The sequence below is a fragment of the Plutella xylostella genome, chromosome Z (genome assembly GCF_932276165.1).
Source record: "Plutella xylostella chromosome Z, ilPluXylo3.1, whole genome shotgun sequence".
Lineage (NCBI taxonomy): Eukaryota > Metazoa > Arthropoda > Insecta > Lepidoptera > Plutellidae > Plutella > Plutella xylostella.
Genome location: NC_064012.1, coordinates 1,004,361 through 1,019,401, shown reverse-complemented (window position 1 = coordinate 1,019,401; position 15,041 = coordinate 1,004,361). Strand labels below are relative to the sequence as shown.

Below are 15,041 nucleotides of genomic sequence, written 5' to 3'. Positions count from 1 at the left end.
CATAACATTGTGTCAAAAAAGTGACAATGTCCAAGAGTTCACAGAGTGGCATAATCTGTGTGAATTTATGTGAACCACCGTTACTATTCTGAGGAAATGATGAGAAGGATGTTTTAATAAGGGAAAACGGGGGTTCCCCTTAACTAGTTAGCTCTATTTGTGCTCTTAATCTCCTTAACACTTATCTCACATAGAACAACTCGCACTCGAATATTATCACCTATCTAGGCGAAAGAATATTATAAAGGTGACACACACACCATCATGAAGAAAGAGCCTATAAGTAACTACTTAAAAGAGTTTCCGAAATCGACGAGCGTGTATAGCGCATAGAAAATAAGGAAGTGTGGAAGCGAAAGAAGTACCTACCTATGCCACAGAATAATAACTAGTACCAGCCTATGCCAGGATCGTGGCACGCACGAGAAAATATCCACGTAGTGCCTACGCCAACGCCTCATGGAAACTAAATATCTTTTTTCGTTTTCCTATTAATGAGTTTTTCACTTGTTGATTGTTTAGGCTATTATCTTGGATATGCTTTTATTGTACGATCTCATTTGAAAGCTATAAGTTGTCAAACTTTTGAAGTTGTAATTAACTACCCCACGAACCCGCCGCCATCATCAACCCGCATTCGTCAACCGATAGACATAGGTCGCTCACAAAGAGTCCGGGGCTTTCCTACCCCATCCAGCCAATACTGACTTCATCGGACCGGGTGCAGACTCACGCCACGCTTTCTTTGACATAAGGGTGATTCTTCGAAATTCCATTCTTCGTCTGATTTATATGGTCATTTTTTTATTTCATTTTTAGCTCTATAACATATGTTTATATGAAAATGGATATAGCAAATAACATATAATTGGAAAAGGCACTCGTTTTTATTAAGTAGTTTTTGGTTATTGACGTTACAATTTTTTGTTGCCATATGAATCAGAAACAGAATAAAGAACAACACGGAAAACCATCTTTTTTTTAAACATACAGCATTTTATGTAATTTTTGTGGACTGTCAACAATAGAAGAACTATAGAACGGTTACGCAAAATAAAATTCAAACTAAAAATATTGAATTTTGTGCCAGTGATATGCAAAAACCTGGTCTTAGGCGACAATTTTCAGAAAATTTATAAAAGTGACAATATCTCAAAAACTATCGACATTTTACTGAGGTCATATATAGCGATATTCTGGTCACTCCTAAGGTGTTCTATCAGCCCTCTAAAGCATGACGTAAAGTATTGGAACATCCTGTATAGGATGAGGTTTTTTACCGTATGAGTCATATACATAAGAATCAGGATTTTGCATAAAACCTTAAGTAGTTCATAATACATACACACTACAGTGTTGTACATTTTTTTTCAGAAATCTGTAACCCAAGAGCATTACATGAAACTCATATTGAAGAATCATACTCAGAAAATATATTTTTTACAGGGGACATATTAATCAGAAGGGTACCTGAACCAAGACCATATGAATCAGAATTTTACCTTCTTTTGATCTGGATGTAGGCATACTAGGATCACCTCCATCTACTGGCTGGTCCGTTGGAGAGCTGGCTTCCAGCGAGCGGACAACCAGATTCCCATTGCCACTTAGAAGACCAAGTATGGTCATCAACATGTTACTACATATGAATCAGTATTACATGCCGGACACTCCTTAATTATTGATTCATAAATAAACTTATATATATATATATAGTTATATAACTTATCGTATTTATAAGTACTAAATATTTTTTTTGTGAAAGTAAAACTCATTGCCCTTTGATAAAAATTGAATTTATGTTAATAAATTAAAAGGGAAATGTGATACTGAACATTTGGTCCCTCAAGCTGGCAAACGGACGCCCTATATGAATCAGAATAAGACACTTCAAATGTTTTTTTTCATTACAGAAACAGCATTTACTGAAAAAATGAGATTGGTTACAAATAGAGATAGAGCTAGATTGTATTGAAAAAAAATTACGTGTCATTATCTTAATTGGTTACAGAGATATCCTCAACGCCGTCGAAAATACGGTCCCCGAAGAATCACCCATAACTCATAATTCATACCTATTTACAAACTGACTGACTGACTAAAAAATCTGCCTAACTACCTCTGCGAAATAGTATTTACTTAATACTAGTAAATCTTTATAAAGGTACCCACGATACAAGCTTGCTTAGTGTAGGGCCACTATAATTAATTTCAGTTTTAAACATAAAATTTTGTAAAATTGTTAGGGAAGCTGTATCTTTTATAATTATGTTTTTTGTGTTATATGGATAATAAATAATTTTGAATTTGGTTTTTTTTAAATAAGTAGGTACCTAGTATATTTTCGAGAACTTACTTCAGAAACATGGCTGCGTCCAAATAGCACAATACCGTTTTCGGCGCCTGCACTGACGCGAGTTGTACTGTGTCCGCGTGTCACGATTCATCGAACAAGGTAGGTAGGTTAGGTAGGTACATGTACGAGTTAGGTTCTTTATACAGGGTGTTGCAAAAAGGGTATACTAAGCCGAAAGGGTGTGACTCAGGGGGTCATTCTGAAGAACTTTTGTTCTACGAGTTTTGGAAGTCTCTATAGTAAAAAGTAACGTGACCAACAAAGTTTCTATGGAAAAGGACTTTTTATTTCGTGAATTTCCAAAACTCGTAAAACAAAAGTACCTACATATACATATGCACTCACGACTGTAATTCCCGAAGGGGGAGGTCAGGGGTAGCTCACAAGCAAGCAACCCACTTTTCGCAGCACATTTGTACTCACGTGATAGGTTGCGAACCATATCGCCGTTTGGAATAAGTACAATGCACTTAGGATACACATCCAAAATCTAGATGTGCAGGTTTCCTCAAGATGTTTTTCATCACGGTAATCTAGAGCACGTGGTATTATTGTACTTAATATTATTGAAAGAATTCATTGGTACAGGCCAGGATTTGAACCCACGGCCTCTCGATTGAAAGGACGAGGCCTTATCCGTTACGCCACCACCGCTCTAAAGTTCAAAAGTTGTTCAGAATACCAGAATAGCCCCCTGAGTCTGAGTCACCCCCTTTCGGGTTAGTAAACCCTTTTTGTAATACCCTGTAATGAATGTAGGTTCAGAAATGCGCTAGAGGTGGAGAGAACCAGTGTGATACGAAATTCTCAACATAGAGTGAGCCAGGTAGGTACTTAACTACAGCCCCAAAAAGTGTTTTCATATTTTCAATATTCTATATGACATCAACCAGCAACAACTTACAAAAGTGTAGGTAACTTTGAGATAAAGCTCACCCTACTTTCTTTTTAGGAGTAGGTATTGTGAATTCATGAGAAAATCAAATCCCTCCTAATACAAAGTTTGAAAGCTAACCTAAATTAGTAGGTAACTAGGCAATAGGCACTAACCTAAGTTGTTCATATCATAAGTCATAACCACCTTTACTTCCACCTTTTACGCTTAGTTACAATGCTACCACTCAAAACCTTTAGTAAATACTCTACTGACAAGCGTATGCCGATAACAACCCGATACTTGATGAACACAATAAGTAGTCGGTTACTACTTTTATTAAAAACTAAAAAAATATTCAAGATAACAAATTGAGAAGAATGTTGGAAAGACTGACAGTAGAGCACGATAGAGCCCTTATTGTAAAAAAAAAACCTCGAAACAGACCGCACTATAAATATTAAATTAGAAAGCGGTCTCAACTATCTATCTGAAGGCATTTTATGGCAATTATAATAGGTTTATAATGTGCCCGCCGTAGGATCCACATAATTTATGGCTAATCAATTGATTTACTCTTACAGATAATCTTATCTCTCAGTTTATTGATAGGGTGATACTGATACATGTATCTAGTTATATTTGTGTTGTTTTATTCTAATTTTATACGAAACGGAAGATGTTCTATCTAAATTACCAGTCGTTCACCCATATTCTGAATAACGCGAAAGAACAGTTAAAAGTAATACATATATTTTCTAGTATTTTGGTGCCTTTTAGAGGTAAGTACCTACATATAAAGGTTGATAAAATTAGGTTTTATGTCAACCCGGTTAATACCTTTCAGTAACATTAGCCATGGGGACTTACTGCCAGTTTCTATATCTCTATCGATCCATAACTGGTAGTTACTTTCATACGATTTTGACATAATCATAAGTAACAATCTGTCAAAATCGTATGAAAGTAACTACTTACCAGTTATAGATAGATAGAGTTATAGAAACTGGCAGTTAATAAATAATGTGGTAACGTTGGTTAGTCATTGGATTAAATCACAGATAATGACGAAATTGAAAGTTATCTGTAAAATTCAAAGAATATAAGTACTTATATACTTACAAGGTGTTGAGTAACCCAATTTTGTCTTAGTATATACGACTTTTGCAGCACCTTGTATAGGAACATAGTGGATGGGGTGTACATCCGACAACCGGTGCGGTAAACGAGTCCTCGAGACCATGAACAGACCAACGTTGCTCGGACGCCCGCTGACCTGCCTTAGGTAGATAGCCGGATGTGGTCGGATGGGCCATAGAACAACACGGACTCGGGTATTTGTTTATACTCAATGGATGGGGCAGACTGTCTATTTACTGCAAACTGTAATTTTTCATTAAGACCGTTATAAATACAGGAAGTTGCAAAAAGGGTATACTAAGCCGAAACCTACATGTGAATCAGAATTTGAAAAAAATTTTGGTCACGTGACTTTTACTATGGAAAATTTATTATTTTTTTCGCGAATTTCCAAATTCTGATTTCAGTTTCGGGCTTAGATATACCATGCTGCACATGTATGTAGTTTTCGGCTTAGTATACCAATTTTGCAACACCCTGTATACTGTGATAAATTTTGACCTGAAACATAGGCGATGTTTTCGAGGATCTGATAAAGAAACAGTACTTAATTCATGTTCCAAAGACGTAAAGACGTAAAGACGCTTTAAATAAATAAATACTTATTTTTTTTTATTAATCCTTGTTTAATTTTTGATGTTGAGAACTGGGGGCTGATAAAGTGATGGAAAACACTATCGATCATACTTAGTCGATTATCAAATGAAAATCCAGTGAAATGGACGGTAATGCTGATTAAACCTACCGAGTAGAGTGGCGAGCTTTAGCGATTTAAGTATTTTTTTTACTTAGTTAACAAGGTAACCATTGCTTAATCATACTTTTAAAACTTACAACAGTTTATTTTTTATTATTGTTATAGTTCCCTTACTTAGCTACATTATTATTATCTCTCTTATTAAAGCAAACAGGCGCAGGGAAGTGTTCAAACCAGCATTGTTCTGGCCGCTGCCCACGCTTCTCTCCCTACTCAGGGTAATTGACGGAAATCAAAATAGGGAATATTCAGTCACTGTCCAGTAAGCTAGGAAATTGTGAGTACTCCTTTAAATAACACTTAGGTAATTAGGTTACTTTCAAATATCTTCATTGTCATGGATGGGTCCACTCCACAGTATGGACGTTTCTTTCTACTTCTTCTTATTATTATGAAAACAAGTAAAATTTAGGTATACGAGTATACTTAGGTATCTTTATAGCTGTAGGTACATGTTCATCCAGAAACTTTTGAGTAATTAAATGCCAAGTAAGGTGAGTGATCTCCTGGCTATTGTTTGCATCACAATAATGAACAGTGAGTGAACCAATTACTTTTACTTTTTACTGTAAGAGGATGAGATGGTCCCGGACATCAGCGTAGCGTAACAAAGACTCAATAAGGCCTATAATTAACGAGGGTGCTTTTTTGTCGATTTGTGTGCATTCGGGCGCATTATATCAATGTTGAGAGTACAGCTATTAAGGGTTCATGGTCGAGGAAGCAGTCACGGGCCGGGCCGGGCGGCTAATAGACATATCCTGCAGGCCGCACCAGCGCCCCGCTGCTCCATTACCGGCCCAGCAGACCGTGATTACGCGCCCGCCAGCCGGAGCCCCCAAACCCTTATCGAAACACTTAGCCGCCAAATGAAAAAAGTGTGAAATTACTTTAAGTGGCCAGTGTCTATGATAATCCCTCATAAAATCGGGCTAAAGTAACGGTTTCTATCTAAGTAAAGATACAAGTGTAGATAAGTCAATAAGATTATTATTAAACCGGGGTCGGGGACCGGCTTTTTGGAGTGGAATGTTTCGGAAACCGTGTATAAAAAACGGCTGGTCCCCCGGGATCGGTCATTCGTGCGGCGGGAGCACCCACGGACGCTAGTAGCCGCAGACCCACTGACCTCCGCCGGACCTCCTCTCATCATGAACTCGGAAGCGTGCTTACTGGTGAGTTGCACTTTGCTCAGCACTTGCGCTTTTTATTTGCTGCAATCGGCGCGTTTCAGTTTTTTTTTAAACTTTTTTTTATGTTTTTTCTGCAGTGTTTTACATTGTAATTCTAGTTAAGTAATTCTGTTTCCCTTAATTTGTAAAATATTTTTAATTTACTAACCCTACGTTGTTCGTTACGTATCATGTCTACTTTGTTGCCGCGGAATCGTGCAAATATGTATTTGCTTATAAGCATCTACACTAAACTTTACCCAATTACGTTGTAAGAAAGTGCATTATTATGCACTTTTAAATAGTGGAGTAGTTTCATAACACCGACCGGAATTAACTTGCGTCCATCGTGATGATTGTTCAAACATTCCTCGAATCGAATTAAGATGTATTGTTGAAGTTGTTTGTTTTCATCAGGGGTAATAATGAGTTAATGGTGTGGTGTTGATGCGGGTGCGGCGGGCAGGGCGGGGGCGGGGGCGGGTGTGAATCAATACTGCAAGTCACCGTGATGATTTTTGTTGATGTGCTGTGGAAAGTGCGACAGGTGCCGGTCTGTGAATGAAGACGTTGTCTGGGGTAGGAGGTAGTCGTTGAACGGGTAACAATACGGTGTGAACTTCGGGTGCTTAGCTTTTTCGGGGACGCTCGTTCTTTTAATAGTTTCTTGTGCGGAAAACTCGCGCGAAGACTTTTAGCAAGTTATTTTAAACTCCAGATAAGTATATTTTAGAAAACTTTATTAAAATAAGTAGGTACTTTCTAACTGATTAATATATTTACCAACAACAACAAATCAAACAATATAGGTAGGTTAACCTATCCTCTATAAAGAGATCACAGTAGGTCAAAACGAACCTTTAACTTCCTGACTGTACTAACCCGTTTCGACTCATTAAACTATCTAAATAAAAAAAGTTAATTAAAATCCCGGCCACGTCAAAATCAAAGTCGAGTTAAAAAAAAGTTCGATTCGTCCAACATTTAAAACAAGGGTGCGAGGACCTGTTTCACAGTCTCTGGATAAAAGTTTATCTGTTTGACAAAAATGCATTCTATCATAATTATCATTTTACATATTTCAGAGAGCAACAGCGTGTTTTTTAACACAACAATAATAAAATATTTACTTATCCAGACTTATGGAACAAACTCAAACTGAATCTGTGAATACTTAAGTGGCTTAAATACTACTTTATTTATAATATTATACCTAACTATAACTAATGTTTAGTTACATCAAAAACACCATATTCAACGTCTTTAGACACATAACGTGCTCGATATCGCGTGTTTGAAACTACCAAAACAAAGACAGGGGAAATAACAACATTCCCTGGGGACTCTCCGACTCTCTCTTCGACTAATCACGGAGCCCCCGGGTTCAATCTGTCCAGCCCGCGCCCTCCATAATATTTTATACATAATTAGGAAATTAACCAACATTCAATATTACATCTTATGAATAGAAAGGCGATAACATTAAATTTCTCGTAATAGGTGTTTACGTATTATATTTCTTCATCTAAAATTCTTTTACGAGTAATGCTCAGGAGTAATTGATTTGTCAAGCAATGAATATTTTTTAGTTCTTGCAATATAAGAAAAATATACAATGTGTCTGAAATCAGAATCACTCGTACATAATAATATGCAAGCAATAAAGCCTTTGCAATGACTGCTCTTCACTACGCTCCAACATAATCTTAATCCTCAGGCACACCATGCTACCTGCATGTGTATACCTTTTTAATAGCGATACGAGCTTATAATAATGATATTTAAGTAGTTGTAGACACTCGAAGTCTATCAAAAGATGATCAGAGTTGAATAATTGTTACGGAAAGGTGCGCCGAGGCATGTTGACTGAGCACAGGATATACAAGATTAATAGATACGTAGAGGAACGCATCCCGATTCGTTTTACTAAAACATCCGAGACGAAACCTGCTTTGTTTCATGTTCGATGATCCTTCCTGCCACGGCACAATCAAACCACGATACACTTACCAACCAAAAAGGTTAAACCAACTGCATTATTAATATAATACTTACTATCTATCAGGAAAAGCAAATACCATTAAAGAATCGTTTACTGGTTATAAAACTCACGTAAGTGCATTGATATTAAAAACCTAACATTAATCAGTTCAACCCACGGGAAGATAGTCGAGATTTTATCAACTTTAAATTAATTTAACCGGATTTTCTAAGAAGTTACACACATTTGTTAGGATTAACTGAATATAAACAAGATATTCATCTAAATTGTTCATGTTATTTCACTTAGTGTTTCAAAAGACGGTACTTAATAATATAAACTATCTAGATAAATGATCCGTTTAGTGTTTATTTGATGGTAAAGCATTACAACCAGATATTACAGCAGATTTGATATTGATGTATGGAAAACTGTGATAGGTATACCCACTATGTAACTTTCTCGAATATTCAGGAGTACTTACTTCTAATTAGGTACATGGTAGTGTAGGTGCCCCACTTTGCGATCGCCTTCGGTGACTAAAGTGCCTCTTATTATATCCGTGCGGGGTATCATTCAAGTAATCATCTAAAGTTTGAAGTCATAAATAGGTTAGTTACCAGTGAAAAATCAATTTTTTTTGGGAGTTAATCCGATTCTGTAACGGTTTAGCGCAGTTTTTCAGAGCTACTTTTCCTGTTTTAGCTAGCTACATGCATAGTATAGGTAGGTGGGTAGATATTTTATATATTATTAAGTAACTATTAATTCAGGAACGTAATTCTACCGTGCGAAGGATGGGCGGTGCGCTATCGTTACCCCTTTATTTTTTATGGATTAAACGTCTCATCTTTACATTCTTTATAATAGCCGCCATACCCATTATACTTATTATAGTCATGTGCATAGTTAAGGGAGGTATAAAGGATAAAGCACTTAAGTACTGTACCTATTTAATTGTGTAGTACATTTTCGGGCTATACCTACCCACAATGAATAGACAAATAGGTACGTAAGTATGAGCTTAATCGTTTTTATCTCGGAGTGAATTTGTGTTCAAAGCTATCCTGGATTTGTCATCAAACATATCCAGACAGGATCGTGATGGAGTGGTCATTAAAATGTCTCCGTCGCTTTCACCATCCTCGTCAGGGCCCAAATGACCACCCTGAAGCAGAGACAGGGGCCGCGGGGTCTCTCTATCTTATTAAAACGAAACTTCGGAGTGCTGTCGCAGTAACCATGTCTTTATCTCATTGCATTAGACATACCGAACGTATGACGGCTCTATACCGTTCGTCTTTTGATAACGTAGAGTAACCCTGGGGTCAAGCGCCTGTAGATGTCATTACCATTAGTAGAATCCCATTTTCGACAAGAAAACGCGACGGGTGCCTCCTAAATGTGGTTATCCACCTGATGGTCGCCGGTTTCGTATCGGAGCAATCTTATCAATGCGTTTCCGATGGAAATTAGAAAAGTATACATTAACGAAAGATGTAGAGATTTAAGAGTTAGGAAATCGAGTAGATACTTAATGAGATACTTAATTATGTCGATTTTGAAGGCACTAATTCTTATTTTAGTGCTGTCAAACCTTTATAATCCCTTTCAAACCCCGTACAAATTAACTAAATCAATTAAATACGCAAAAAAAGGAAAATCAAGTCTGTTTTCAATATCTATCTGCAAGAAAACTACCTATTAGTAAATGAAAAACATTGGGCTGAACCTCTTTCAATATGTTTCCAAAGAGTTACAGTTAGCGTGTCCGTCCATTGTCCACGCAATACTTAAATACGTCTTAAATAATGTCAGGTTGGTATCTCCTGGAAACGTAAGGAACCTGGACTCTAGCTTCAAGATAGCAATAATTTGAAGCGATGCTGAGCTTACCAAGACTCTTTCTCGTTGCATTAATATGCCTACCGATAGCATGATAGTGACAGCTCTCCGATTCCTCGTAATCCCGCAAGCAAGAATAACCCCATGAGTCCTGCGTGACCTGCGTGACTTACATCAACCACTAACTTAATTTCGGTCATGCATAACACGAATTAAACTGTAACATCGATAAAATGGACATAAAACTAGACATATATAATCATAAGCAGCGTATGAGGTGCGTTGATATCAGCCGGAAGAACTGTCTAGAAAAAATTTTGCAAATTTAATCAAGTTTAAACCTATTATCAAATACTGTAAAGTGTATAGTAAAATGCCTTAAAATAAAAATAAACCTGCTGGCCCACAGGGGTATAAACAAAATTGCCATATAATGTAACAGTTTAAGGTAAATACAACTTTGCATCTATTCTATTCTATTCTATTCGCTGTGGGGGTAACAGTTCCTGCACCTGGCTCTCTCGAGTGGAACCTTTGTGCATATCCCCAAGGTCTAAACTGCCTTCCTAAGCTTGGACCATTTTCCCACCACGCTGGTCCACTACGGGTTGGTGGGTTCACATATATAGATGTGCTAAATCTAGATATGCAGGTTTCCTCACGATGTTTTCCTTCACCGTAAGAGCGATGGTATACATTGTACTTAAATTCAGAAAAGAACTCATTGGTACATGTCAGCGCCGGGATTCGAACCCGCATCTCTGGCGTGAGAAGCGGGCGCTTACCCGACTGACCACCGCTCTGCTGCTGCACTTTGCACCTATTAAAATAGACAAAATTATACGATTATCCTGTTGCTGTAAAAAAGTAGGTATACTTAGGTACTTTAAGTAACTATATATAATTTAAAATACATAAAATTTACCAGGCAACCTTTCCTTAACAACAAGACTCAAGAACTTATTCTATCTCTCGCTTAATGAAGCTGTAACATTAAAACTGTGTAACATGAAAATAAATCTCAAACCTTACAATTTATACTTACAGACTAAATCGAAAATTCGTTCCGCTTTATCTACCCCAATAAAAATGATTATCCCCATATGTATAAAAAATACAAAAAAGCTTAAGGCAACTTACATTCTCAAATAAAGCATTTGTACACGGTGCTTAACGTTATGTCATTCATACATTTTGTAAAGTTTGTTTTATTACACCGTCAAAACCAAATAAATCACGATTATTTAATACAATCCTGGCGCCGACTAAATGAATATTAATAAATCAAGATAGGAGAAGGTAACTCTTAAACTATTAAACCGATTTATGAGTTCTTTTTTTAATGGGTGGTCCCAGGAAATGGATATTGAATCCAATAGGAATGGGAACTCCTATAATAGTTCATAGCGTGTCGGGATTATCGACGTGCCAGTATAAAAAACGCATGTGAACTAATTTTAAAGTCGGTTAAATCTGAGAGCCGAGCCGTTCTAATTTGAACGTCTATTTTACTTTATGGCATGGATGTAGAGCGGGAGCGAGTTTATTAAAGTCGCTCTCGTTTTTTTTGTTTTTGCTCGAGTATGGTACCGGAATAATTTGAGCGTGATTCACCGGGAATGTGGTATACTTACCTACTTAAATAAAAGTTTAAAGTAACTAAATAGGTATACAATATTACACCACATTAGGGGAAAAATAATATTAACTAAGTTTATAGATGCCACATTTCCGGTGAATCCCGTTGGAATACTTGCTGAAAAAGATGCTAAATTCAAAAAATCACTTTCTACCTACTCTCTCTCAGCTTGTTAGTCTTATTTCAGACACACAAAATCTTTGCTTCCGCCTAATCGATCTCATATCACACTGGCCCCGTATTATTTCAGTATGTTTATCTGTATTAGAGTATATACTACTTAACCACTACACTGGGCTATGCCGTTTAAAAATACTTCAATTTAGGTGATTTTAAATTTAACTTGAGTACGATTACACTGACACACTACCCGACACCCGTCTATTCAATTCACCTTATTGAATTGTTATTCTTACATTTCCTCACTAAAAAGTATGTGATAGTGTTTGTTTTAGTTGTGTTTCCACACAGTGACATTTCCTAGTCGTCGACAAATTGTATTGAATTGATTGTATTTTGTTGTACTAAAGTGGTTGTTTTTTGTTTTCAGCTGCGAGTGGCGCTGGGGCTGGCGTTGCTTGCTTCCTCACACGCGTTTTTCCTGAAATGGGGCTCAGATCCATCGTAAGTGTACATTTTGTTTTCTATTTTACCCGTGTTCATTTGTTTAGTTTATCACTTCTATAGTTTATTCATAATGATGTGAATCTTCTTACACATTAAACACAATATTTGTGTTTTAAAAAATTTAACTAAGCACGACGTCCAACTTAAATCTCTGAATACAGAGCATGTTTATAAATTTGGCTTCTAGGTATTCATGAGCTTATGCGATTAATATAAATTTTAAGTACTTATGCTAGCGTACATTCTGAAAAAATGCGAGTGTATTTTCATATCTGTTCTGTATACTGTACCTAGATTTACCTATGAGTTTATAAATAAAATGATTATTAGTAACAAGCGTCACACCCACATTACGTTGAATTATTTATTGATGTGTAAAATGCATTTTCATGTCGACTATTCGATAACAGATTGCAATGCCAGTTATCAGTTTTGAAATTACATGATTCATGTTACGATACAAAACGCACAAATATTAGGTATCTACTCGTTATTACAACTACAAAATACTTACCTCCATTTCCGCATGTACAATGTACATAGGTATCAGTTAACAAACAGTGATGTTCAAAAACATTACTATTTCACAGTACCTACCAGCAATAAAAAATGCGAACTTATTAACTATACTTTATGTTACATCAATTTCATTTACATCAGCCCCAAATCGTGTCTTAAAATACCTAATCCCAACTTACTATAAGCCTCTACAGTGAGACCCTGACCCCCTCCCTCTATTCCAGGCGGCAGTCCAGCATGAAGCAGTGGTCGTCGGGCATGCCGGGCGCGCTGCCGCCGCAGTACCGCTACTACTCCTACAACCCGTACGACCAGCGCAAGATCTACCAGATGCAGGGGATCCCGCAGTACGCGCAGCCCGAGATGAGCCTGCAGCAGAACATGCAGCCGATCCCGATCAGCGTGCCGGCCGGCGCCAGCCTCACGCCCGTGTCGCTGCAGCACGTGCAGCTCGTGCCCTGCATGTGCCCCGTGGCCCCCGAGGAGGCCGACAAGCTGCAGGAGCAGGTCGGGCCCGGGCCCTACCTGGCGCAGACCTACGCGCCCCAGTCCTACGCCGTGCCGCAGCAGATGACCGTCAATCAAGACGCCAACAAAAACAACGGCAAACAGTGATGGCCGAGTCTAGTGTATGTGTAGTTAATTTAAGTAACCGATTAATGTATAATTTATTACTCAGACTGAATCTTGTGAGATTGATAGCACCTCTTTGTGTAACTGTAGTCGAATAAAGTAATTAGGAAGTTTTCGGGTTGTTTTTCTTGATTGAGCATCGTGTAATCTACTAGTGAAAGAGTAATAAAGGATTTAAGTTTGTTTGTTAGGAGCTCGTGTGCATTGTATTGAAATGTAACGAGCTATTGTGGCGTGCCGAGGCGCTGGCGGACTCATCATCATTTAATCGAAAGTGCAACCATAAAATACTACTTATTTGGACATATCAGAAAGCTTGTTACTTGGTTCTTACGATGGTGATGATGGTTAATGTACCTAGAATTCAGCGCAAAGTTTGTTTATGGATATGCAATATTGTAATATTAATAATGCAATATTAATTTTAGTTACAAAGTGATAAGTCTTTCCACCATTCCAGTGCAAGCGTATATTTGTAGAAAAAAATATAAAGCATGGCCAGCCTTTAATTACTTACATACTTACCAGGACTTCCTATATTTTGACTGTAGATTCCATATACGCCGCTCAGATAAATTTCTTGCAATCTGTAAGTACGAATACTGTGCCTCATAGTACAATGATAAACCATATTATAATTACTTTAAAATAATTAGCAATGAAATAAACACAAACCAAAACTTAAAGTAACAATGAAGCAAGATCAAAACAAAATATTGAAAAGAACTTTCTTTTAACCGCGCGTTGAATTCTTTAGTACTAAATACAAATCTCGTAGCAACCATGCTACGAGCTACGACGACTGCTGAATGTCATTATACCATCATGCCATTTTACACTTGCTTCTTAAATTAAGCTACGAGTTAAAAGAAAGAAAGAAACATTTATTTGACAAAAGCTACTTAAATAATGCTGATAATAGTACATTGACTCCACTATGTATTAGTATGTATTTACATCGTCAAAAAGTACTCGTGCTAGTGTGATCGGATAACATGTTACATCTAGTATCCAAGGAGTCACCTGGGTCAAGTGTAAACTCACGTTTTATGATAAGTATAAGATAGAAGCTCAGGAACTAACCCATCAATATCGGCCAATACAAATCCAAAACTGGAGACAGGCCAAGAAGCAACTCTTGTCTCAGCCTTCCTAATACAACTACAAACAACCGTACCTATATACCGGAGGTATATGATAAAGCTCTCATGTGTATATTTTATATATCTACGGTCCAGAAATCTAGAGGGCTCGCCTTTATAGGTATGTAGTGTACACTCTAAATTGTTTTCTTTAATCAATTATTGGACAGATAAGACTGCCCCCAGGGGCTTGTAGATTTTAGGAAACGATGACTTCAATGTGATGTTATTATTTGAATGTAATTTGAGATTTCACCCGCTTTTCAGTAGGATAGATACATCGATAAAATACAATAGAATGGACAACCCCAACATCATGGTACATCTACAAAAAAAAACTTATAATATTAGTATTT

The 15,041-nt window shown here is 37.1% G+C and overlaps 1 protein-coding gene across 1 annotated transcript; it reads left to right on the top strand.

The window, feature by feature from the left end:
• Nucleotides 1-6,174: 6,174 nt before the first annotated feature.
• Nucleotides 6,175-13,657, top strand: LOC105394374. Its single transcript, XM_011566263.3, has 3 exons — nt 6,175-6,302; nt 12,315-12,388; nt 13,135-13,657. The coding sequence occupies exons 1-3, from the start codon at nt 6,279-6,281 to the stop codon at nt 13,523-13,525; spliced, it is 489 nt and encodes a 162-aa protein (XP_011564565.3). The 5' UTR covers nt 6,175-6,278; the 3' UTR covers nt 13,526-13,657.
• Nucleotides 13,658-15,041: the final 1,384 nt, after the last annotated feature.

What these genes read in the sequence shown, in the direction of transcription:
- LOC105394374 (XM_011566263.3), top strand. Translation starts at nt 6,279, where the DNA reads ATGAACTCGGAAGCGTGCTTACTG. An exon ending in ACTCGGAAGCGTGCTTACTG is followed by an intron (nt 6,303 to 12,314) that starts GTGAGTTGCACT and finishes TTTTGTTTTCAG; the next exon opens with CTGCGAGTGGCGCTGGGGCT. An exon ending in AAATGGGGCTCAGATCCATC is followed by an intron (nt 12,389 to 13,134) that starts GTAAGTGTACAT and finishes CCTCTATTCCAG; the next exon opens with GCGGCAGTCCAGCATGAAGC.